This window comes from Arachis ipaensis, chromosome B3 (genome assembly GCF_059453495.1).
Source record: "Arachis ipaensis isolate K30076 ecotype BB chromosome B3, ASM5945349v1, whole genome shotgun sequence".
Lineage (NCBI taxonomy): Eukaryota > Viridiplantae > Streptophyta > Magnoliopsida > Fabales > Fabaceae > Arachis > Arachis ipaensis.
This window is the reverse complement of record NC_142438.1, coordinates 50,188,063-50,214,081: the sequence shown is the minus strand read 5'-3', so window position 1 is coordinate 50,214,081 and position 26,019 is coordinate 50,188,063. Positions and strand designations below refer to the sequence as shown.

The 26,019-nt window shown below is 36.9% G+C and overlaps 1 protein-coding gene and 1 pseudogene across 1 annotated transcript; one reads left to right on the top strand and one right to left on the bottom strand.

Moving 5' to 3' along the window:
- Positions 1 to 4,647: 4,647 nt before the first annotated feature.
- On the bottom strand, positions 4,648 to 6,501 carry LOC148570590 (uncharacterized; annotated as a pseudogene).
- Positions 6,502 to 15,627: 9,126 nt separating this feature from the next.
- Positions 15,628 to 16,164, top strand: LOC148570589 (uncharacterized). The gene has a single exon (XM_088507092.1). The coding sequence runs from the start codon at positions 15,628 to 15,630 to the stop codon at positions 16,162 to 16,164; it is 537 nt and encodes a 178-aa protein (XP_088363218.1).
- The last annotated feature ends 9,855 nt before the right edge of the window (positions 16,165 to 26,019 follow it).

The window sequence follows — 26,019 nt, the reverse complement described above, 5'->3', positions numbered from 1 at the left end:
CTTTTTAGCCTGGATAATGTTGTGAGGGATGGTAAGATTGTCCTTGATGACCAGGATGATGACGATATCGAGCTTCCCCCTGTGCCTTCTGTCAAAGTGTCAACTTCTATTGTTCCTCCAGGTGAGGTCGGTCATTCCGTTTCTGATCCGGACTGTCAGATCTTGAACCGGGATGATGGTACCGTGGATGCTGTGCCTATTCAGACTCGCCCTCCTTTTCCTCGTACTGATGCTGCCGAGAAGGCTCCCGATCTTAGCTGATTTTTCTTGGATGTTTGTGTAGATAGCTTGACTTGTGGGCTTTTAAACTCTTTATTTTGTAATTTGAATATTTTGCTGACTGTTGATACTCCTTCTGGTTGCTTGTTTAGCAACTTTTCATTTTGAAAAAACAACAAGTAGCTTTCAAGCTTTGGGCCTGATCCTGAAGCTTGTTTATAATATTGTATTTCATATCATGCTTGTTTGCACTTGTCTTGGCATCTTTCTGGGTTTTGAGAATGCTGAAGGCTTGCTGCTCGGCCTCTACGGATTGCTTTGTACTTATTGCTTGTAGCTTGGATCCTTTGAGGTTGTGGATGTGTGGATCCAACTTGTATTTCGGTTTTTTGGCTCTTACTTGTATTTATTTCTGGCCATCTATAACCGATTTCTTTATGTTGGTCCTCTTTCCAGTTATTTTTGTAGTCCTCTTTTTTGGACCTTTGTCAGGTCTCTTTCAGGGACTACTTTTATAACTTGTTTGTTGTAGGAGACTGACTTCTTTGCGTCGTCCTTTTCTAAGTTATTTTTGTAATCCTCTTTTTTGGACCCTTGTAAGGTCTCTTTCAGGGATTACTTTTACAACTTGTTTGTTGGGAGGCCGACTTCTTTGCGTTGGCCTTTTCTAAATTATTTTGTAATCTTCTTTCTTGGACCTTTGTCAGGTCTCTTTCATGGATTACTTTTATAACTTGTCCGTTGTAGGAGACCGACTTCTTTATGTCGATCTCTTCTAAGTTATTTTGTAATCCTCTTTCTTGGACCTTTGTCAGGTCTCTTTCAGGGATTACTTTTATAACTTGTCCATTGTAGGAGACCGACTTCTTTATGTCGATCTCTTCTAAGTTATTTTGTAATCCTCTTTCTTGGACCTTTGTCAGGTCTCTTTCAGGGATTACTTTTATAACTTGTTTTTCGTAGGAGACCGACTTCGTCATGTCGATCTCTTATAAGTTATAACAATTCCTCTTTTATAAGGTTGGCCAGACTTCTTTCCAGGGATTTGCTGATAACTTGGGTTGACTTGGTCCGACTTTTTAACGTCAGCCAGTCTTTAAGTTATTATTTAGCAATCCATAAGACCTCGTCAGGTTCTTTTTCTGGATCACTTTCGATAACTTCTTGCATTATTCTGTGTTCATCTTTGCCGATTTGTAGAAGGTGGTTTCTATCTTTGTTTGGTCGACCTTTAGATGAATCGCGTTTTCATCTCTATTGGTCTTTATCCTGATCGTGCAGTGAATCTGTTTTTCACTTTTCTGCCGATCTATTGCTTTATAATCGGACGATGAATGCTTCATATTAATGCGTCTTGAGAATTTGTAGAATATCTAAAATATGTTTTATTTAAAAGGAAGTGCAAATATATACATGTGGGAGTTTTTCATCCCTTTAAGTCGGATAATTTCTGAATCTCAACTTGGTGTCTCATTAAAAAACCTTTTCAGGAAAAAGAGTGCATCCTATGATGAGATATTTTACCTTCTCTAGCTATAGTACCTTCTTAGGTTGCAGGCGTGCCATGATCTGGGAAGCTCTCGTCCCTCGAGTTCGGACAGTCTGTAGTAGCCCTTCCCAAGTACTTCTATGACTCGGTAGGGTCCTTTCCAGTTTGCTGCCAGCTTTTCTTCTCTGGGTCGAGTTGTTCCAATATCATTTCGGATTAGGATGAGATCATTCTCAGCGAAACCTCTCGGCACTACCTTTTGATTATATCTGGAAGCCATTTGACGTTTTAGTGCTTCTTCCCTAAGCCGAGCTCTTTCTTGGATTTCAGGAAGCAGGTCGAGCTCTTCCCTTTGAAGTTGGGAGTTGGCTTCCTCATTGTAATGAACCACTCTAGGTGACCTTTCCTCGGTCTCTACTGGGATCATTGCCTCCACTCCGTATGCTAATCGAAATGGTGATTCGTTTGTGGTGGAATGTGGCGTTGTTCGATATGCCCATAGGACTTGTGGAAGTTCTTCGGCCTAAGCTCCCTTTGCATCTTGCAGTCTCCATTTCAGCCCAGCCAATATGACTTTGTTGGCCGCTTCGGCTTGTCCATTGGCTTGGGGATGTTCGACGGAGGTGAACTAGTGTTTTATGTTTAAGTCGGCTACTAACTTTCTGAAGCCTGCGTCTGTGAATTGGGTGCCATTGTCTGTAGTGATGGAGTATGGAACCCCAAACCTTGTGACAATATTCCTATATAGGAATTTCCGGCTCCTTTGAGCAGTGGCGTTGGCTAGGGGCTCTGCCTCGATTCACTTTGTGAAATAGTCTACCCTGACTATGAGGAATTTAACTTGTCTCGATCCCTGGGGAAAGGGTCCAAGAAGATCGAGTCCCCATTTTGCAAATGGCCAAGGCGAGGTTACTCTGATGAGCTCTTCTGGCGGGGCGATGTAAAAGTTGGCATGTTTCTGGCATGGTGGGCATGTCCTTACAAACTCTGTAGCTTCCTTTTGTAGAGTTGGCCAATAAAATCCCGCTCGGAGTACTTTTTTGGTGAGAGCTTGTGCTCCGAGATGATTACCACAAATGCCACTGTGTACTTCCTCTAAAACTTCCCTTGTGTTGGAGGTCGGCACACATTTTAATAGTGGTATTGAAATCCCTCTTTTATATAGGGTGTTGTTTATGATAGTGTAGTACTGAGCCTCCCGTTTTAACCTCTTTGCCTCCTTCTCATTTGTGGGGAGTGTTTCTGTTTTGAGGTAATTAATTATGGGGGTCATCCATCCTTGATCCTGACTTGTTATGGCTAGGACTTTTTCCTCTTCCGAGATTGACGGGTTCTGTAGCATTTCTTGGATGAGGCTTCTATTGTTGCCCCCTGGTTTGGTGCTGGCTAGTTTTGAGAGTGCATCAGCTCGGACATTTTGTTCGCGGGGTATGTGACAGATCTTATATTCCCCGAGTTGTCCGAGCTGTTCCTTGGTTTTATCCAAATACTTTTTCATGGCGGGGTCTTTGGCTTGGTAGTTCCCTGTTATTTGTGAGGTGACTACTTGTGAATCACTGAAGATGTTGAGTTTTTGAGCTCCAACCTCCTTAGCCAGCTTTAAACCAGCTAGTAATGCTTCATATTCCGCCTGGTTATTTGAGGCCGGGAACCCAAATTTGAGAGAAAGCTCAACTTGGGTTCTTTGGTTGCTTTCTATTATCACACCTGCACCGCTTCCAGTCTTATTCGAGGACCCGTCCACGTAGAGATTCCATTCTGTGGGGGTTTCCAGGGTATCTGTGAATTCTGCAATGAAGTCGGCCAAGTATTGTGATTTGATGGCTGTCCGAGCTTCATATTGGAGGTCAAACTCGGATAACTCGACTGCCCATTGTAAAATTCTGCCTGCTAGATCTGTTTTCTGTAATATCCCTTTTATGGGCTGGTCGGTCTGAATCTTAATGGTGTGAGCTTGGAAGTACGGGCGAAGTCGTCAAGATGTCAGTATGAGAGTATATGCGAACTTTTCTATTTTTTGGTAGTTCAGCTCGGATCCCTGCAGCGCTTTACTAATGAAGTATACAGGTTGTTGCCCTTTGTCGTCCTCTCGAACCAGTGCTGAGGCTACTGCCCGACTTCCTACCGCAAGGTACAATACAAGTGGTTCTTCCTCTCGTGGTCGAGTTAGGATAGGTGGTCGTCCCAGAAAATTTTTGAAATCCTGGAAGGCTTGCTCGCATTCCATTGTCCATTCAAACTTCTTTCCTTTCCTTAAAGTGGCATAGAAGGGGAGAGATCTTATCGTTGATCCCGCTAGGAATCTGGATAAGGCTGCCAATCTCCCGTTGAGTTGTTGTACCTCTTTGACACAAGTTGGGCTCTTCATGTTGAGTATGGCCTGGCATTTGTCCGGATTTGCTTCAATTCCTCTTTGTGTGAGCATGAAACCTAAGAATTTGCCCGCTTCTACTGCAAAGGTTCATTTTGCGGGATTGAGTCGCATGTCATGCTTCCTTATAGTGTCGAACACTTGAGCCAGGTCGGACAATAATGTCTCTTCGCTTTGTGTCTTTATTAACATGTCGTCTACATAGACTTCCATGATTTTTCCGATAAGTAGCTCCCGTATTCTTGAGACCGAAAGGCATCACAATGTAGCAGTAATTTGCTTTTGGTGTCAAAAACGATGTCTTTTCTTAATCTGGTGGATACATGGGGATTTGGTTGTATCCGGAATATGCATCCATAAACGAGAGGTATCTATATCCGGATGAAGCATCTACCAGAGCGTCGATACTTGGGAGTGGGTAAGGATCTTTTGGGCAGGCTTTGTTGAGATCGGTGTCGTCGGTGCACATTCGCCATTTCCCATTTGATTTTTTCACCAAGACGACGTTAGCTAGCCATAGTGGGTACTTGACTTCTCTTATGAATCCTGCCTCCAGTAGTGCTTGTACCTATTCTTCCACAGCTTGGGATCGTTCTGGCCCAAGTTTTCTTCACCTCTGCTGTACCGGCCGAGATCCTGAGTAGACCGCCAACTTGTGACACATTAGCTTGGGGTCTATGCCTGGCATGTCTGCAGCTTTCCATGCAAAGAGATCGACATTATCTCGTAAGAACTGTACTAGTAATTCTTTTGCGTCTCCCTTCAGGATCGTGCCAATATTAGTTGTTTTGTCCGAGGTGTCTCCGATCTGAACTTTCTCTATTTCTCCTTTGGGCTGTGGACGGAGTTCTTCTCGTCTCTGAACTCCACCAAGCTCAATTGTATGGAACTCTTCTCCTCTGTCTCTGAGGTTTAGACTTTCGTTATAACAGCGGCGTGCCATCTTTTGATCTACTTTTATCGTAGCTATCTCTTCTGTCGTTGGGAATTTCATGCATAGAAGTGGAGTTGAGACTATTGCGCCGAGTTGATTTAGTGTTGTCCGACCTATTAGGGCATTGTAGGCTGAACTCACGTCGACCACGATGTAGTCTATCTTGAGTGTTCTGGATTGGTTCCCTTTTCTGAAGGTTGTATGTAGTGACACGTATCCCAGTGGTTGTACTGGGGTATCTCCCAGTCCGAACAGGCTGTTCGGGTATGCTCTAAACTCCTTTTCTTCTAAGCCGAGCTTGTCGAAGGCAGTTTTGAATAAGATGTCGGCGGAGCTCCCTTGGTCTATTAATGTGCGGTGGAGATTGGCGTTTGCCAGTATGATGGTGATGACCATGGGGTCGTCGTGTCCTGAGATGATACCGGATGCGTCTTCTTTGGTGAATGTGATTGCAGGGATGTCGGGTGCTTCCTCCTTTCCTTCGACATGATATACTTCTTTGAGATATCTTTTGCGGGATGATTTGGAGATTCCTCCTCCTGCAAATCCTCCGTGTATCATATGGACATGTCTTTCTGGCGTACGAGGTGATCACTCGATTCGTCCGACATCTTCATCCCTTCTTTTCTTTCTTTGCTCATCATCTCGGGTGGCCAGAAATCGATCTAGTTTTCCTTCTCTCGCTAATTTTTCTATGATGTTCTTTAAGTTGAAGCATTCGTTGGTAGAATGCCCTCGGACTCGGTGATATTCACAGTATTCGTTTTGATTTCCTCCCCCTCTTTTGCCTTTGAGTGGTCGAGCTGGGGGTATCTTTTCCGTATGGCAGACTTCTTTCTAGACATCTACCAGGGATACCCTAAGAGGAGTGTAATTGTGATATTTTTTAATTTTCTCCCCTTGTCGATCTTCCTTCTTTTTGGATTCTTTATCTTTGTCTCGGTAGGAGAATCTGGATTTTGAGGTTTCTCCCAACCGAGAGTTTTCTTCCATGTTGATATATTTTTCCGCTCGCTCCTGCACCTCATCCAGAGATGTGGGATATTTCTTCGATATAGATTGGCTAAAAGGTCTCTCTCGTAGGCCATTGATGAGGCGCATGATGGCGGCCTCTGTTGGCAAGCTTTGTATGTCTAGGCATGTTTTGTTGAATCTCTCCATGTAGTTGCGAAGACTTTCCCGATCTCCTTGCCTGATTCCTAATAGACTGGGGGCGTGCTTGGCCTTGTCTTTTTGGATGGAGAATCTGGCCAGGAATTTTTTGGCTAGGTCGTCAAAGCTTGAGATGGACTTAGGAGGTAAATTGTCGAACCATCTAATTGCTGTCTTCGTGAGAGTCGTTGGAAAAGCTTTACAGCGAACAGCGTCCGAGGCGTCGGTGAGGTACATTCTGCTTCTGAAGTTGCTGAGGTGATGGTTGGGATCTGTAGTGCCATCATACAGAGTCATATCCGGGAGTTTGAAGTCCTTAGAAATTTTAGTTTTCATGATGTCCCTAGTGAATGGATCTTGATCTTTGCGTGAATTGTCCTCAGGGGTGGTCCGGGTAGCCTTTGCTTTGAGATCGGCTTCGAGTTGTAGGATTTTATCTTCTAACTCTCAATGTCGCCTTACCTCTCTTTGTAGATCCTTGCCAACTTCTCGTTGATGCTGGCTTTCTTTTTCAAGTTACTTTAAACGATTTTGAAGTGCTTCTATTACTCTTGGATTCGATGAGTTTTTGTCTCCGTTAGATTCTGGAGTATCTTTTGGTGTAGCGTCCGCATTTTTGTGCGGCGTTCTGTCCTCTAGATCTGAATCGTGGTCGTTGTCATGGTCGTCCGCCATGGGGATGGGGTGACTTCCAGGTTCCCCGGCAACGGCGCCAATGTTCCGAGGGTTACTTGAAACTGTAGGTCGATCTCGGATGAGATCTTCTGTACTGGTCAGAGATGACGTGTCCGGCTGGCCGATGGCGGCCAGAACTGTTGTGTCCGACTTGTTAGACTGGCTGCACTTCTGATCCTTGGTCACCGGAGGGTAGGGGGTACTTGCAAGAGACTCCGATGCTTAAGTTAGCACGGGTATTAAGCAGGTTTATTGTAGAATCAGAGTATGAGTTATACCTGGGTGCTCCAGTGTATTTATAATGGTGTAGAGTGACCTTTTTAGATAAGATAACTTAGTTATCTTATCTTATCTTTATCTTTGAGTTGAGGTCAGCTTATCTTCAAGGGAACCGCCCTTATCTCTATAGGCTTGGACTGCCTTTAGGTTTAGGTCGTGTTCCTTGAGTTGGGCCCTTCTTTGGGCTTTCCTGTCGATTTGGCTGAGCTCTTTGAGAAGAGGTCGAATAGTCTGACCTGAAGAGGTTGGTCGCTTTGTCGCTAAACATCCCGGGTCGGATAAATATGTTGAATATGTTGTTGATAATATGTTGGCTGAGCTCTTTTTATGAATGTTAAATATGTTGGCTCTTGAAAGAATGATGAAAATGAGAAATGTTATTGATAATCTGAAAAATCATAAAATTGATTCTTGAAGGAAGAAAAAACAGTGAATACAAAAGCATGCGAAAAAAAAAGAGAAAGAAAAAGAAAAAGCAAGCAGAAAAAGCCAAAAGCTCTTTAAACCAAAAGGCAAGAGAAAAAAGCCAGTAACCCTTTAAAGCAAAAGGCAAGGGTAAAAAGGATCCAAAGCTTTGAGCAGCAGTGGATAGGAGGGCCTAAAGGAATAAAGTCCTGGCCTAAGCGGCTAAACCAAGCGGTCCCTAACCATGTGCTTGTGTCGTGAAGGTGTTAAGTGAAAACTTGAGACTGAGCGGTTAAAGTCGAGGTCTAAAGCAAAAAAAAGAGTGTGCTTAAGAACCCTGGACACCTCTAACTCGGGACTCTAGCAAAGCTGAGTCACAATCTGAAAAGGTTCACCCAATTATGTGTCTGTGGCATTTATGTATCCGGTGGTAATACTGGAAAATAAAGTGCTTAGGGCCACGGCCAAGACTCATAAAGTAGCTGTGTTCAAGAATCAACATACTGAACTAGGAGAATCAATAACACTATCTGAATTCTGAGTTCCTATAGATGCCAATCATTCTGAACTTCAATGGATAAAGTGAGATGCCAAAACTATTCAAGAGGCAAAAAACTACTAGTCCTGCTCATCTGATTGGAGCTAAGTTTCATTGATATTTTGGAGTTTATAGTATATTCTCTTCTTTTTATCCTATTTGATTTTTAGTTGCTTCGGAACAAGCAACAATTTAAGTTTGGTGTTGTGATGAGCGGATAATTTATACGCTTTTTGGCATTATTTTTACATATTTTTTAGTATGATTTAGTTAGTTTTTAGTATATTTTTATTAGTTTTTAGTAAAAAATCATATTTCTAGACTTTACTATGAGTTTGTGTATTTTTCTATGATTTCAGGTATTTTCTGGCTGAAATTAAGGGACTTGAGCAAAAATCTGATTCAGAGGCTGAAGAAGGACTGCAGATGCTCTTGGATTCTGACCTCCCTGCACTCAAAGTGGATTTTCTGGAGCTACAAGAGTCCAAATGGTACGCTCTCAATTGCGTTGGAAAGTAGACATCCAGGGCTTTCTAGAAATATATAATAGTCCATACTTTGCCCGAGTTTAGATGATGCAAACTGCCGTTCAACCCCAGCTCGTTACCCTATTCTGGAGTTAAATGCCAGAAACAGGTTGCAAAGCAGAGTTAAACGCCAGAAACAAGTTACAAACTGGTGTTCAACTCCAAGGAAGACCTCTACACGTGAAAGCTTCAATTCTCAGCCAAAGCACACACCAAGTGGGCCCGGAAGTGGATTTCTGCATCATTTACTCATTTCTGTAAACCCTAGTAACTAGTCTGATATATATAGGACCTTTTTCTATTGTATTAGACATCTTTGATCAGTTTTATGCTATCTTAGACCTCCATGGGAGGCTGGCCACTCGGCCATGTCTACCCTATTTGTTCTTATGTATTTTCAACAGTAGAGTTTCTACACACCATAGATTAAGGTGTGGAGCTCTGCTGTTCCTCATGAATTAATGCAAAGTACTATTGTTTTTCTATTCAACTCAAGCCTATTTCTTCTCTAAGATATTCATTCGCACACAAGAACATGATGAATGTGATGATTATGTGACGCTCATCACCATTCTCACCTATGAACGCGTGCCTGACAAACATTTCCGTTCTACATGCAACAAGCTTGAATGCATATCTCTTAGCCTCCTAATCGTGAGATCAGAGTCTTCGTGGTATAGGCTAGAATTATTGGCGGCCATTCTTGAGATCTGGAAAGTCTAAACCTTGTCTGTGGTATTCCGAGTAGGATCTGGGAAGGGATGGCTGTGACGAGCTTCAAACTCGCGAGTGCTGGGCGTAGTGACAGACGCAAAAGGATTACTGAATCCTATTCCAGTATGATCGAGAACTGATAGATGATTAGCCGTGCGGTGACAGCGCATCTTGGACCATTTTCACTGAGAGGACGGGAAGTAGCCATTGATAATGGTGATGCCCTACATAAAGCTTGCCATGGAAAGGAGTAGGAGTGATTGGATGAAGATAGCAGGAAAGCAGAGGTTCAGGAGGAACAAAAGCATCTCTATACGCTTATCTGAAATTCTCACCAATGAATTACATAAGTATTTCTATCCTATTTTATATTTTAATTATATTTTAATTATCAATTCACCATAACCATTTGAATCCGCCTGACTGAGATTTACAAGGTGACCATAGCTTGCTTCAAGCCGACAATCTCCGTGGGATCGACCCTTACTCACGTAAGGTTTATTACTTGGACGACCCAGTGCACTTGCTGGTTAGTTGTGCGAAGTTGTGACAAAGAATTAAGATTATGAACGTGCGTATTAAGTTTTCAGCGCCGTTACCAAAGAATGAACGATCACGATTTTGCATACCAAGCTGCAGGGCCTCAGAGGGAGATGGTCAGGCTTTGCATTTAGCACTTGGATGTGGAGTATGAGGAGGAGGCTAAGTACCACCGACAGAAGGAGCATAGTGATATGCCAGCCGGCTACGATGACTCACCACCTCCACCACCATCGGGGTCACAGTCACAGGTAGCTTGGGACGATTGGGATACTTTCCCACTTGGCTTGATGGATCTCGAGGCATCGGGCAGTCGTTAGGAGGCCTCCATGGTCGACGAGATCCAAAAGAAGCACTATCATTACTATCAGCAGCATACTCCTCATCAGACTCCTCACCATTCACGTCCATGTCTTCCACTGGATGAGCAATGTATAGGGGTGGTAGTGCAAGAGGTGGGTCATCCTACACAAAATTCGAGTGGCTAGATCCACCACCACCAACATCACCAACCTATGCAAAAGGGTCCATCACTTGTTCTACCATGATTCTCCCATGGATGATGTTAAACATGAGGCGCACATGCTCGTCGCCATGGAACTAAAACAGAAGAAACCAAAAAACTCCATTTTTTTATCGGTGCTAGCAACCTATACCTAACCCTTCCAACCTCTTTTCTCCCCCTAGCACTAATGCTCCTCAATATCAGGCTCTTTAGCTTGGACAAAGAACTTACTCGTGAAGTGCACAACAGAATGAGATTATCACACTCAAATACCACTCCAGTGTCACTGTTTCTCACATGACAATTGGGATACATACTTACAACCATATATCCACTACTACTAGATATTTTTGTTTAATTTTTGGAAGAAAAATGGAAGAGAAGAAGTGAAATATTTATGGAGAATACAAATGGTTGCACATCCTTTTATAGCTGCTAAACATTTGTCGTACCGTATCCCGTTTATAATGTAAATAAAATAAATATACACATTTTGCATATTGTGTCTTATTTCATTTACAGTGTAAACGAGATATACACAATGTTATTTCGTTTACATTGTAAACGAGATAAGAAATAGAGTGTAAATCGGTAAACTACCGTTACAAATTACATATTTTTGCAAATAAAAGTTTTTTTATTTATTTAAAAAAATCCTAATTTTTCTATATTGTAGAAGCAAATGGTTACCATATTTAAAATAAATTAAAAAAATTAATACTACTTATTTTTTATTTCTTTTTTTTAAGTATAAATTAAACCGCTCAAAAGAAAAGTGAAAGATAAAAACCCATTATATATGCAAAATTTAAAATAAAAATAGATTTTTACTAATATTTGGATAAAAGATTATATTACATCATAATATTTTTTTAAAAATAGGCAATAAACATGGTTTAATTTTTATGAAACAATCTAATCATTTGTTAAGTAACATAAAATTATATTTTATTTTTATATTCTGTTAAAAAAACATTTTAATATGCAGTAGTCTCCAGAGTGTTGGAGAAGCGGTGACAGAAGTGGCAGTTCGGCGAAGAGAGAAAGAGGCGCAGAGGGAGAGACGGATGACGAGAGGGGAATGCTAGAGATGATGTTAACGGAGAGAGGAGAGGGTTAGAGAGAGAGAGTGTGTGATAGTGAGAGACGAGAGAGTGAAGAGGGGGAGAGAGTGTAATTCTAAATGAGGGGGGAGAGAGTTCCCAGTTCGAATTTAGGGCAAGATTACCATTAAATTTACCGCAAATCTGCCGGTAATGAAACAACGAGTGACCAAAATACCGCATTGCACTAATTAGGTTTACCGTCGGAAAAATCTGACCCTAAATCCGACGGTAATGATCGTGCCAGTTTTTCTTATTTTTCTCAAATTATTACTAGCAAATTTACCGTCGAAAAAATGAATCCACCAATAAATCTGTCGGTAAACCCGCTGCTAACTTGTGACCATAAATTCAACAATAAATCTAACAGTATTTAGCATTTTTCTTGTAGTGATAGTTGATTTTAATAAATAAAGAAAGATTTTCTATTATTGATATGCTTTATATTTAGTTGTTTAAAAGGGAAAAAAAAGGTTACACTTATCATTTTAAAATATTATATAAAAATATACTTATTTATTTATGTAAAAATATATTTAATATTTATTAAAGTAGTCTATCAATACATTTCTTTATTATATTATTTGATTTATATTTAACAAAATCTGATCCAGTGATTCATAAAAATAGGGTTCAAGTTTTTCCATATTAGCTTTAATGGTGTGATATGAACTCATATTTTTCTTTAGTTGAGTTTTCCCGTGCTATGGGAGAGATTTTGATTTTTTGAGAGGAACGAAACGTTAATGACATCTTATGTGAGAATAATAAATTTTTAATCACATGAATGGAAAATGGCAGCAACATTTTCATATAAAAGAATTTTTAAAAATTTTTTCATGTATAAAATGGCAGCGCCGTTTTGTTTATTTATTTATTTTATAATTCACGAAAAGAAAAATATCGGTGACGTTTTGCTAAAAGACAGATTTTTAAAATATTATCTGGTCAAAATGTAGCTGACGTTATAGAAAAAAGTAAAAAAAAATGACGTTTTGTGCTGGTAAGAATAGAAAAAATATAAATTTAACTATAAAAGGAGTGCTAAGTTGTGGGGAAATGTAAAAATGGAGTTTAAAAGCTTTGTTTTACTATGAGAGCTTTGTTCTAAGTGTTCTACAATTTGAGAGAGTGTGAAAAATTTTTTGAGTGAATGTGATGAGTGGTATGAAATAGAAGGTTATATTAGTTTAAAAATATACTACAATGGCCAAATTTTGTCTCGTACACATGAGGGAGTGAGTTTTTTATGTGAGAATCCACATGTTATTGTTGTTCCTCTTTCAATAACATATGAAGGACTTAAGACTATACTTTCTCAAAGTGTAGATCATCAAGTGCTAAAGAGAGTCACAAATATTTTGTACAGGTAACCTATGCTAGTATTTGGTGGTTTTGTTCAATTTTAAATAATGCATGTGGCTGATGAAGCTAGTATGCAAAGAATGTTTTTGACCTACCACCAAAGTAGAACACAGGCCTCACTTATCGAGTTGTATGTTGAGTTCGAGAAAATCGATGATGTTGATTTTCCGGAACCTAACATAAACTGGACGGGTTACAATAATAAAAGTCACAAAGAATTTTAAGGTAATTATGAAAATTTTGGTCCAACTGAAGATGTGGAGGAAGATGATATAATGGTTGAAGGAGATGTTACTCGTGTTGCAAATGCACTAGCGGGTGTTATGCACATTCCCCTGAGTACGGTTGGTATAAATATTGTGGTAGGTATAATATAGCGGTTGGTATGGCTGTTGCTGTGATGATGGGTATGTGTATGGTGAGTATGCATACTGTAGTGGATATGATGGTTGTATATGCTGTGGTGGTTGTACTTACTGTGGTAGTGGTTATTGTGTTCATGGTGATTGGCTCGACTGTAGCTGTGGTGGTTGCTCTTGGTGTACTGGTTGCTGTGGTGCACACTCAAAGAGCCGCAGGTGATCACCAAATGTACCAATATATCAGTTCATGTACTGGTCGGACGGTTGATAGTTATCGACGTGTTGACCTGTCAAAACACACGCAGAGCTGTTTGTCTATCGTGATATCCATTTCTCGTGGACTGCTCCCCAGTTCTTATTTTTTGGACCGGTTAGCACTATGTTATGAGACGTTCCAAGCTTTATAGCTTCTCCAGGAGGGTGTTGACAAAAGCTAAACTGTCTTTTAACTCTATCAGTGGGATGCCACTCCACAGCCTCAAAGCATATTAGAGGCACAATTGCACTCCATAGCTCAACGCCTTCATTGATCTCAAGTGGAATAAGATGAGGCACAATCTGGTGGGGACTGTATGTATCCCACACAAACTGTAAAATATTTCAAAGGTATAAATATGCAATCATCAATTAAAATTAACATAAGTAAAGGTCCAAATGATAAAACACATACCCCGTCTGGAGAAAGATCGTCCAACCTTCTCCTGACGTCGGAGGTTGTCCAATTTCTATATTGCTTGGTGGTGGGTTAATAATCATTACACCTGACATATTCAAATTTGTATTAGAAAGTACATACTACAACGAAAATAACTAAATTCACATCTTAGTTAAATTTTACCTCCGAGTGAGTGGAAAGCTGGTATCCACTGGAAGAGGCCCTATTGACGGCATCTATATCCAGGCCTAGACAAAGAGCAATGCAAAAGGGCCATCCATGTCCTTGCAATCATGTCGTGATGCTCGGCACAGTGATCGATACATGTGTGCAAGGCACACAGAACCCCAACCAAACTTATTAATATTAGAAAAATAACGAAACAACGGCAAATACTTCCAGTGCACAATAATTCTATACTTGTCACTGAATAATGTCATTTCAAAGAGTAACGTTATGTGACATTTCAACCAATACGTCTATGGTCAGACTTTGAGACATAATCCTCCAAATCTAAGATATATGATAAAATTCAGTCTCTCTTAATTGTTCCTCCACCCTGAAATCATATGAGTCTATCTGGTATAAATGTCTCATGTGCAAACTTCTTAAATCCTGAAAACATAAATAACAATTAACAGTCAATAATTATAACTATCAATAACTAATATTACTAATAAAATAAATTAATACTTAGTTTAGTAACAAATATAATTATTAAATATTAATATACAACAAAATCCAATAATTGATAATTAGTAAATTATTTGTTAACTATTAACCACTAAAATAAACAAAAAATCACTTACATATATAGAATGTTTAAGATATTCTATAATATGATCCTCAACACGTGTGATGTCACATTTACCCATCTTTGTCTATTTCAAATTCTATAATAAAAAATACAAACAGTTAATGATAACTATATCCCCGTGTATTAATATTAGTCTTTTATAATCAATATTTAAAAATATATGTTAAAAATTAATAACAATTATGTTTTTTCTAACATAACTGTCACTTGACCTCTAAGTTTGATAATAAATAGCTAGAGTAATGTAAGTTAGGAGTTGATATGTACAGGATTGGTTAGTCGTGTTGATAATCATATTAGATGACACCTCAACAAATTGGTTATTAGTTTGTTAGAAGGGTGCTGATCTAGTGCAACTAAGGTGTAGTGTAGGTGCTGTATATATATGTATTTGCAACTCAACTGTAAAGTGTGATTCACCATTTCATGCTATCAAGTATTTTGCAATTGTGTCTTTCTCTCTGTTTTCTCTCACAGGAAGTGTGGCTACTCACACTTGCAACACCTTTAACATGGTGCGGTGAGCATGGAGTGTGGCAAGCACTGAGATTCAGATTGAGGAAGGTGTAGCTTGATCTGAAATCTTGCCAATTTTGCAAGAGCTCAGTTATGCGAATTGTGATCCAAATTCCTTTCTTCTCGATCCAGATTCTGCAATCGTTCTAAACTGAAATTTTTTTGAGTTTCTTTTCAATTCAGCGTGTGATTCATCTAATTTCAGTTTGCGCTTAATCCGTTAGATTTCTTTCTTTCTCCATCTAATTTCCCAAGTCAAATTCATTCTTTCCTTCTGTCTTTCTTCTCTTCCTACAAACTTATACGATAGAGCTTGATGAGAGTGCGCCGCCTCACACTTTTTGTAACTGTGAGAAGGTGACTCCGATCAACGAGATTGTAGGAGGAAGGTTAATCACTGAGGCTTCTGTCAATTGACATTGCTAGAAGGTGCGATGGAAGGTGTAAATGCATAAGCATTCATGAATTTTCTAAATCAGCTCACAACATTTCAAGTGAGCATTAGCAAGAAGAATACCAAATCGAATAAGGATCCAGAGAGCATCTATTATCTTCATCCCTCTGAGAGCACTGGTATTCCTCTTACTATTATTATTCTCGATGATAAAAACTTTGGTGATTGGAGTAGATCTGTGCTATGGAGACTGAAAGGAAAGAACAAGATGAAATTTATTGATGGTAGTTTGCCTAAGCCTAATAAGGATGATGAAACCTTTGAGGCATGGGATAGGTGCAACACTTACGTCATAGCTTGGATAAACTTTTCCCTTAGTCCAGACATAGCTAGAAGTGTTGTTTGGAACAATGTGGCCAGCAATCTGTGGAGTGAATTGAAGCACAGATACTATCAAGGAGACAAATTTAGGGTGGCAGAGTTGCAAGAAGAGTTGTTTGCCATCAAACAAGGGGACCTAGATGTGATGGCGTATTTCACAAAGTTGAAATCCATTTGGGAGGATCTTGACAGTTTTAGAGCTATACCCAATTGTGAATGTTGAAACAAGTGTAATTGTGGCTTAAGTGTGATGCGACAATATCGAGTAGAGGATCATGTAACACGATTCTTGAGAGGGCTAAATGAGCAATACTCCACCATTAGATCTCAAATCTTGTTGTTGGATCCTTTCCCTGATGTGACCACTGTGTTGTCTATGTTGACACAGTAGGAACGACAATTTCAGAATCTAGATGCCGGTTCGGACATCATAATTGCCTATGCTGCCATTCCCTCGAACACTGCAGGATCATTTCAAGGCAGAGGGAGAGGGAGGGGCAGAGGTGGACGATCCCAAGGTGGTAGAAGTCAGGAAGGGAAAGGCAGACCACAATGCTCCTATTGCGGAAAGCTCGGCCACAGTGTTGACGTATGTTATATAAAAAACACGGATTGCCACCACATTTAAGAGGTAAAAATATTACAGATGAAAATGGAAGCTTTGCAGTAGCAATGAACACTGAGGGTGAATCTAGAAAACTCAGTGAGCACGACAATTCATCGCATTCCTCCCATTTAGAGAGAGTTGGATGTGACACACTGGAGTTCACCCTTGAGTAGAAGCAGGCATTACTCACTCTTCTCAACAAGATTCATGGAGAGCAGCCTCATAGCATCAACGTGACAGCATCAAAGGTTTCACCAGAGTTACCTCATCAAGGTAATTTGGTGCATACACCAATCCTTCATCTAGGGAAGTCGGTAACAATCATGCATTTTAAAACAAGCATCAATGCATTGAATATTTCTTCAAACAAGTTCTTATCCTGGGTAATCGATACTAGTGCAACAGACCATGTATCCTATTGCCTTAATGATTTTTTCACATATAAAGAAATAGCTCCTGTGATAATTAAATTGCCCAATGGGGCTTAGACTACAAGTAGAATCATGGGAACTATTGTTTTCTCAAACAAACTATTATTACACAATGTCCTTTACATCCCATCTTTCAATTTCAAGCTCATTTCTGTTTCAAAACTCACCCCTGCATTGCACTACCAAATGAATTTTACTGACACAAAGTGTGAGATACAGGATCAGAGCTCGATGAGGATGATTGGAGCAGCTAGAGAAAATGGTGGTATCTATATATTAAATAAAGAGGCTTTTAAACTCCCCAAGCCAGGTACACAAGTATGTTTGGTTGTAAGCAATAATCACAGGGAAGACCCCTGCATTTGGCATTACAGGTTGGGTCACTTGCCAAATGATAGACTAATAAAGATGAAGAGAGACTTCTCCTTCATCTCATTTGATAAGGCAGCACCACCATGTGATGCTTGCCATCTAGCTAAACAGAAAAGACGTATTTTTCCTGTAAGTAGTTCTGACCCAACTCAGTTGTTTAAGCTTGTACACATAGACATTTGGGGGCCACTTGGAGTGCCATCCACCAGTGGACATCGTTATTTTCTAACCATTGTAGAAAATAAATCAAGATATACCTGGGTGTACTTGATGAAATTGAAGTCTGAAGTATGCAATTTAGTTCAACATTTCATCACTTTCATACAAACTCAATTCAATAAATCTATCAAAATCATTCGAACTGACAATAGTCTAGAATTTCTCATGGAATCCTTTTTTGCTAAAACTGGAATTTTGCATCAAACTTCCTATGTTGAGGCTCCTTAACAAAATGGGATAGTAGAAAGAAAACACCAACATATTCTTAACATCACCAGAGCTATCCTATTTCAATCTCAAGTCCCACATTATTTTTGGAATTTTGCTATTAAGCATGCTATTTTCTTAATGAACAAGATTTCTTCTACTTTTCTCAAGGACAAGTCTCCTTTTCAAATTTTGCATCAATCTCTCCCTGATTTATGACCCTAAAGGTCTTTGGTTGCTTGGCCTATGTCAGCACCATCAATGCTCAAAGGTCCAAACTGGATCCTCGAGCCAAGAAATGTGCCTTCCTTGGATTTAGGGAGGGGACAAAATGATATGTTTTAATTGACTTAAAATCCAAAGAAATTTTTGTTTCTAGAAATGTGGAATTTTATGAAAACTATTTTCCTTTTGCACAAGATAAAAACAATCATGCATCAACACTAGAATTAGAAATAAATAATACCATTGCACCACCTACACTAAGACCTGAAACATTGGAATTGGACCATGATCCTTCTTCATACGAGCACACGAGTGACTCGTCGAGAGTCACTAAAGGTGACTCAACAAGTCAAAGGGAAAATACCCAAGAACTAGCCAGGGAAAACTCACAACTAAGATACTCTGAACATAATGTACAAAGAAAATCTACAAGGGAGAGAAAGCCACCAGCTTATCTAAGGATTGTGTTTGTATGAGCACCACTATTGACAAGGCTAATCCAAATCAAATCATCAATGATAAATTCAGGTATCTAATGTCAAACTTTGTATCTTATGAATCTCTTTCTGCATTACATAAAGTATATTCACATGCACTAACCAATGATATCAAGTCGAAGTGTTATGAGGAGGCGGTTTTACAACCCTGTTAGCAAGACGCGATCAATGCTAAGCTTAAGGCTCTAAAAATGAACAAAACGTGGAGTCTTACAACTCTGCCTCATGGGAAGAAAGCGATTGGAAGTAAGTGGGTCTTCAAGATAAACACAACCCGGATGGTTCGATAGAAAGGTACAAGGCATGGTTAGTTGCAAAGGGGTACACACAAGTGGTTGGTATTGATTATTTAGACACATTTAGTCCAGTGGTGAAACTAAAAACACTAAGGATTGTGCTAGCCTTAGCTGCCATGAAAGGTTGGATGCTTAACAAGTTGATGTAAATACTGCATTCTTGCATGGCGTACTCATGGAGGAGGTTTAGATGAGGCCACCACAAGGTTTAGAAGTTGAAGATGGGAAGGTGTGCAAGCTGGAAAAATCACTGTATGGACTCAAGCAGACTAGTAGTCAATGGAATCACATGCTACATTCTGTCTTGGTAGAAGCTGGATACACCAGGTCAGCATCAGACCATTGCTTGTTCACAAAAGGGATAGAATCTGATTTTACAGCGCTGTTAGTCTATGTGGATGACTTAGTGATAGCTAGAAATGATGAAAAGGAAATCGATCGAATTAGGAGGATCTTGGATGAGAAATTCAAGATCAAGGACATAGGAGATTTGAAGTTCTTTTTAGGAATCAAAGTTGCAAGATCAAAGAAAGGAATTGTTCTCTATCAAAGAAAGTATGTGATGAACTTGTTAAAGGATAGAAGATTTGAGGGTTGCAAACCAACAAGAACACCATTGGACTATACCGTGAAGCTGTCCTGAGAAAGAGGAGAACCACTAAAGGACCATTCAGCTTATAGGAAGCTAGTTGAGAGGCTCTTATACTTAGCTAACACTAGACCTGATATAAGTTACGCAGTTGGAAAGCTCAGTCAGTTTTTGGACTGCCCAACCACACAGCACATGCAGGTAGCACATCATGTGCTTAGGTACTTGAAAGGAGCTCCAGCAGCAGGGTTGTTTTTCACATCAGAACCAGATTTCAACTTGACTGGGTTCTCAGATTCGGACTTGGCAGCATGCCCAAACATTAGGAAATCAATTTCAGCCTATTGTTTCTACCTGAGAAACTCACTCATAACATGGAAGAGTAAAAAGCAATTGACAGTGGCTTCATCATCCTCTGAGGCAGAGTATTGAGCATTAGCGAGTGCGACTAGAGAGGCACAATGGATTAGTTACATCTTGAAGGATATGCAGATCTCTCTTACTAAGGCTATCAACATCTTCTGTGATAGTCAGTCAGCAATATACATAGCATCTAATACTGTGTTCCATGAAAGGACGAAGCACATAGAGGTGGATTGTCATGTGGTGAGAAATAAAAAGTTCAAGAGGGACTCATTCATTTACTACCCATCTCAACCCATGAGCAAATGGCTAATTTTCTCACTAAAGCACTTGCACCAACCGTGTTTAGTGGGCTCCGAGATAAACTAGGCATGCTGAACATATACGCTCCTCACTTAAGGGAATGTGTCACTTGACCTCTAAGTTTGATAATAAATAGCTAGAGTAATGTAAATTAGGAGCTGATATGTGCAAGATTAGTTAGTCGTGTTGATAATTATATTAGATGACACCTCAGCAAATTGGTTATTAGTTTGTTAGAAGGGTGCTGATCTAGTGCAGTTAAGGTGTAGTGTAGGTGTTGTATATATATATATTTGCAACTCACCTGTAAAGTGTGATTCACCATTTTATGCTATCAGATATTTTGCGATAGTACCTTTCTCTCTATTTTCTCTCAGAAAAAGTGCAACTACTCACACTTACAACACCTTTAACAATAACAATTAAAGCTAATAATAACACTACTTGTTAACAGATATCTAAATGAATACTAAACTAAACTTACTTAACATATACTAATTATTAAACACTGTTGTTCTTTTAGTTAAATATTTAAAATAAACGATAATTTACTACAATATATCGTAAAGGTTAATATTAATGAATCTATTATTTCTTTAAAACAAACATTCGAAAAAAACTTAGCAAAAAAATATATGCTAAAAATAAACATTTTTAACGAAACTCAACTAATTAAAATTTTAAATTCATAATAATTAAAAATTTTAATATTTTATTTTATGTAACAGTAATTTATTAAAATTATATCCTCATGATTAATATTAATGAATCCAATTTTTTTAAAATCATTCCAAAAAGTTAGAAAAAATATTTTGTTTTTTAATAAATAATTAAAATACTATAAATATTTCAGTTTTATTATTAAACATTCCTAGCAAAACTAAAATAACTAAAAATTTAAATTAATAATAATTGAAAATTTTCAATATTTTATTTTATGTAAAACTAAAAATTTCTAACGCTAAATCCTAATCATTAATTATAATCAAGGCTAATATATTTTAATAAAATTTTAAAACCTAAATCACTAACAACAAATAACTAATACTGATACTACTGCAAGGCTACAACAATAAAATTATATTGTTTAACTATTTCTAATCAAGTAAATATTTTATTTAGTAGTCACTAACCAAAACAAATATTAAAAAATTGAGCCACTAACACTAACTAAAGCAGAAACAATATTAAAAATAACTAACCAATAAAATAATATAGACTTACCTAGATGAATGATTCAGTGTGTTTTAGATTAGAATTGGTCAAATTGGAGTTTGAATGAAAGTGATTTTGTAAAATTGATTTTGAATAGAAGTGAGTTTATGCCAACATGATTTATATTTGGCAATTCTATACTAAAATTAATTTTGATAAAATATAATTGTTTGGATAATATTAGTTAAAATCACTTTTAGATAGATAATTAGTTAATTACTAAAAAAAATATAATATTAAATTATAATATTATTTTTTAGTATATTTAATATTTTTTATACTTTTTTTAGTATATTTTTTTATAAAATTCTATTTTAGTTTGTTATAATTTTTTTATTAAAAATTAATATTTATTTATTAAATTAAAAATAACATATAAAATAATATATTTTAGTACTTTTTATGAGTACTCTCAATAATCTTATTTTGTTTACTATTTTGGATTCTAATTTTTTACTAATTATGTTTTTATTATTATTTATAATTAATTTTTTATTTTAATTTATCATTTTCAATAGGAACAATAATACATATTATAACAAATTAGAATAATAAACAATGAACAAGAATTATAATAATAAATTTTACAATGTCAAACAAAAAATATTCTATAATTTTTTTAGTACTCTTAGTATTCTTTTATTTAGTATTATTTTGGACCGTAAAATTTTATTACTTATGATTCCATTGTTATGTATGATTAGTTTTTTATTTACTTTATCATTTTTAATAAGATCAATAATTCATATTATAATAGAATTGCAATAACAAATTTAATAAAAAAATCAAAATATAAAAAAAGTACTAAAAATTAAAAAAAATTAAAATATTTGAAATGACTTGAAATAAATATAAAAATTCGTTTGGAAAAAACCAATAATGATTAAAGGTGAAATCACGTTGAAGTGAATGCATAAGCAACCATTTTTTGCTTCTAGTAAATACGCTTTTAAGCTGCAAAATCACTTCTGCGTTTAGAAAAAAATTGCAAAACATTAAAAAGCAGCGTTTAAAGAACTTCAACGCATTTTTATCTTCACAAACGGATTTGCCAAACACACTTTTAATAGTTGATACAGCTGCCGTTTTCTTCAAAGTGCGAAAAAGTAAAAATAAAAATTTGGGGAGAATGATAGTTGAAGGCGCCAAAAAAGAAGAAAAGAGAGAGAAGAATATTGCCTCACCTTACTTAACCTAGGGTGGAAAGAAAGGAAATTGCCGACGTTTTCTTCAAAACGTCATTGACGTCTTCCTCTTAACGGCAGCGACGTTTTTTCTTTGTCACTTGGCCTCTACTATAACGGCGTGAAACATATATGTAGACTCATATCTATGAAATACACCAGTATTGGGCCCAATATTAAAAAATAAAAATGATGTCACGTTTAGGCTATTTTAGACATACCCTGGTATAAATGGTACCGCATGTTGCTAATAGTAATTGAGGGAAAAATAAACATAAACATATATTAGCTTATGTACTGATAATAAATTATTTTCTGATCGAAGGTTTTATATCATCAACTAATTGAATTTTAATTTTAATAAAATTTCAAACAATGCATGTAACTTATGATAGAAAATTTTTTTAATGGGAGTTAGAGCTATTGAACCAACTTCACAATATTTTGAAATTGGTCAAACTTGCATTTGGAAAAGAGGATAGAGTGGTGTAAAAATATGATAAACAAGACATTTTTTTTATTAATTCATTTGTGCATGTGTTGCAGGTGGAAATGGCTCCAGAAGATATATCAGGTTACAGCTTTACTAAGTCGATTTGGAAATGGCTTGTCCCTCCTAGAGTAGAGTTATTTGTTTGGTTTGGATTGATTGGCAGGGTCAATACAAAGGCGAGACTGTGTCGACTAGGGGTTATTAGCCAACAAGATACTCTATGTGTATTATATAATAGAGGTGATGAAAATGACTACCACTTGTTTCTTGGTTGTAGTTTTACATGGCATGTGTGGTGTGCTTGGTTATCTTATGTCAGGTTGCAATGGACTTGTCCCGGTACAATCAAGGAGCACTTTCAGAGTTGGACTGAGGTATTAAATAGAAAGGAGGAACGCAAGAGATGAATGGTGTGCTTTTGTGCAATCTTGTGGAACATTTGGTTGGAACGAAACCGAAAGATTTTTGAGAAAAAAGAAAAAGGAGCTCAAGAGATTATAACTCTGAGTGGTTAGGTGCTGATCCCTTTTGTTGTTGATGGCAATACCGGAGATGACAAAGGGATATTTACGCTTATATTTTCTTGTGTACTTATTTGTCACTGCTCTTGCTCCACTTTGTGTGTTGAGTTCTTTCTTTAAAAAAAACTTATTTTTATTAATATATTATAATAGATCAAGTAATATGATCAGAAACAACAAATTAAATCAAGATCAAGACCAAGAAGCACATCAAAATTAAGAACTAAAGTTTTTCAGTTATGATCATAGATCCAAATATGCTTCCGTTCTCATATCTTTCTACAATGATTTAACATCGATAGTTCTAGGACTAAACATCTAATTATTCCAACATATGGATGAGTAAATTATTCCATTATTTCAAAGCTATTATATTTATTTATTTATTTATTTCAATCGTACTATTGAATTGAAGATAATTAAGTAAATTTTAATAGATTGCATTTCACAAATCACAGCAAATACAAGATCATATATGGTCTTGAAAGTTTATATGCAGAAATAATAACGATGAAGCTGATAAAGAATACAGGAGCATCAATAATTTTAAAACCTTGATTATACTTAATTTGCATATTCATTTATATAATATTTAGGGCTTGTTTGGGTGAGCTTTTAAAAAAAGATCTTTTTTTGAGTTATCTTTTTTTAAAAGATCTTATAGAAAAGTAAAAGTAATTTTATGTTTGGATATTTCATGTAAAAAGATCTTTTTATCTATCAATTATGTTTGGGTATAACAGTATAAAAGTACTTTTTTGTTCATTTATTACATGAAAAACATCTTTTTTTTAAGGAAAAAAGATCTTTTAAAAAAAGATGTAAATTACAGCTTCTCAAAAAAGATCTTTTTTTTTATTTTACTAATGCTTTTACTTATGTGTATTTTTCTTATGTTACTCTCTTTCTTGGTGCGTGCATTTGTTGGTATTCTCTTTGATGTATCTTTGGCCTTGATAACCTTGCGTTTAATAGTTATTGACGGATTTAACCGACAATAAATTTAATGATTTTTAAATTAACAAAATTCAAAATTTTATAATTTTTTTATAATAATTTGTCTATAATTTTTAGTTAAAAGTTCAGAGACAAATTTTAATATCAAAGTTTATTATTAAAACAAAAAAAAAGAAAATTCAACAAAATGGGAAAATCAGATTTAAATGCACCAAACCTTAATTACAAAAATTGAACAAAATCAAACTAAAAATCGAAAGAACAATACTGATGAATATTAGAGATTAGGCTATACTAATGCTATTACATTACATAAAGAATCAAGTATAGCAAGTTATTTATAATACTTGCAAGTTGCAAGACTATTCAAAAATTAAATCCTCAAGAATTACTAGCACAATATTTTAGCATTGAGAATTGACAAAAAAAAAAAGACACTCACTGTAGCTAGATAACATCTGTTATCCCCTCTGAATTTTATTGCAATATATCATATGATTTCAAATCAATGAAGTTGTCAAACTACAAATTTACAATGAACCAAGGATAAATGATTTATTTAATATTTAAAAACAAGTATTTAGATGGTCAATCTAAGATTTGAATCTATGACCCTCTAGTTCAAGTCACAATATAAATCCCGCGAAATTAATAAATAAAAAACTAATAAATTAATTATTATTCAAGGAAATTAGGAAATTAAATTTTATAGTTTAAGGAAGTAAAAATGTTAAAAATACGAATTTTGACACTAATTTTAAATATTTTGGTTCAAAATTGGACCAACGAGTTGAACCGATTGAATCCATGTAACACCCTAATTAACTTAAGCCTTACCTCGCATCGTAAAGCAAAGGTTAATCAAATGTTACGACAGTTCTAAGCTCATATATATAATACATAGAAAGAATTAATATAGTCTAGAAGCCCGATGAAGGATATAGTTCAAAAACAGGATTTAAAAAGCGCAAAACGTACACATGAAGCTACTAACTTAACGCACAAGATATAGATATGAAATAACAAAATATCAGAGTATAATAGTATAAGAATCTAGCCACGGCTCGCGGAGTTTAAGCCGGCTAGCTATATACAGACCATATAGAAATCTGAAAGTTTAAAACAGCTCATACAAGTTTCTCTCTCAAAGTAAGCCTCTAGGCAAAAGTAAATACAAAAGATGAGAGAACTAAAACAAAATAAACAAAAGACTCCAAAATATATCCAGGATCCTCCGCTTCTGTCACCATCAAAGCAACTCACCGAGGTAGGTTGTGACCTGCATCTGAAAAACAACAACAGAATATGGTATGAGAACCGGAGGTTCTCAGTATGGTAACAGTGCCCAGTGATGTAAGATATAAGACCCCGGGATGCTAGAGGCAATCCTAGAACTTCATATCCATCACAAGATTTATCTTAAAGCATGACTAAAACAGTAAAGCATAACTCAAATCTTAACAATATAAAAGGGTAATCTAACTTAAAGGATTTTTTAATCTAACAGCTCTCCGCTGTCCCACAGCCTTTACCAACCTATCCTCCATGCGATCCCATCGCCACCGCCTTCCGAGCCTCCTCAATCCCAGTAGAAAGCAC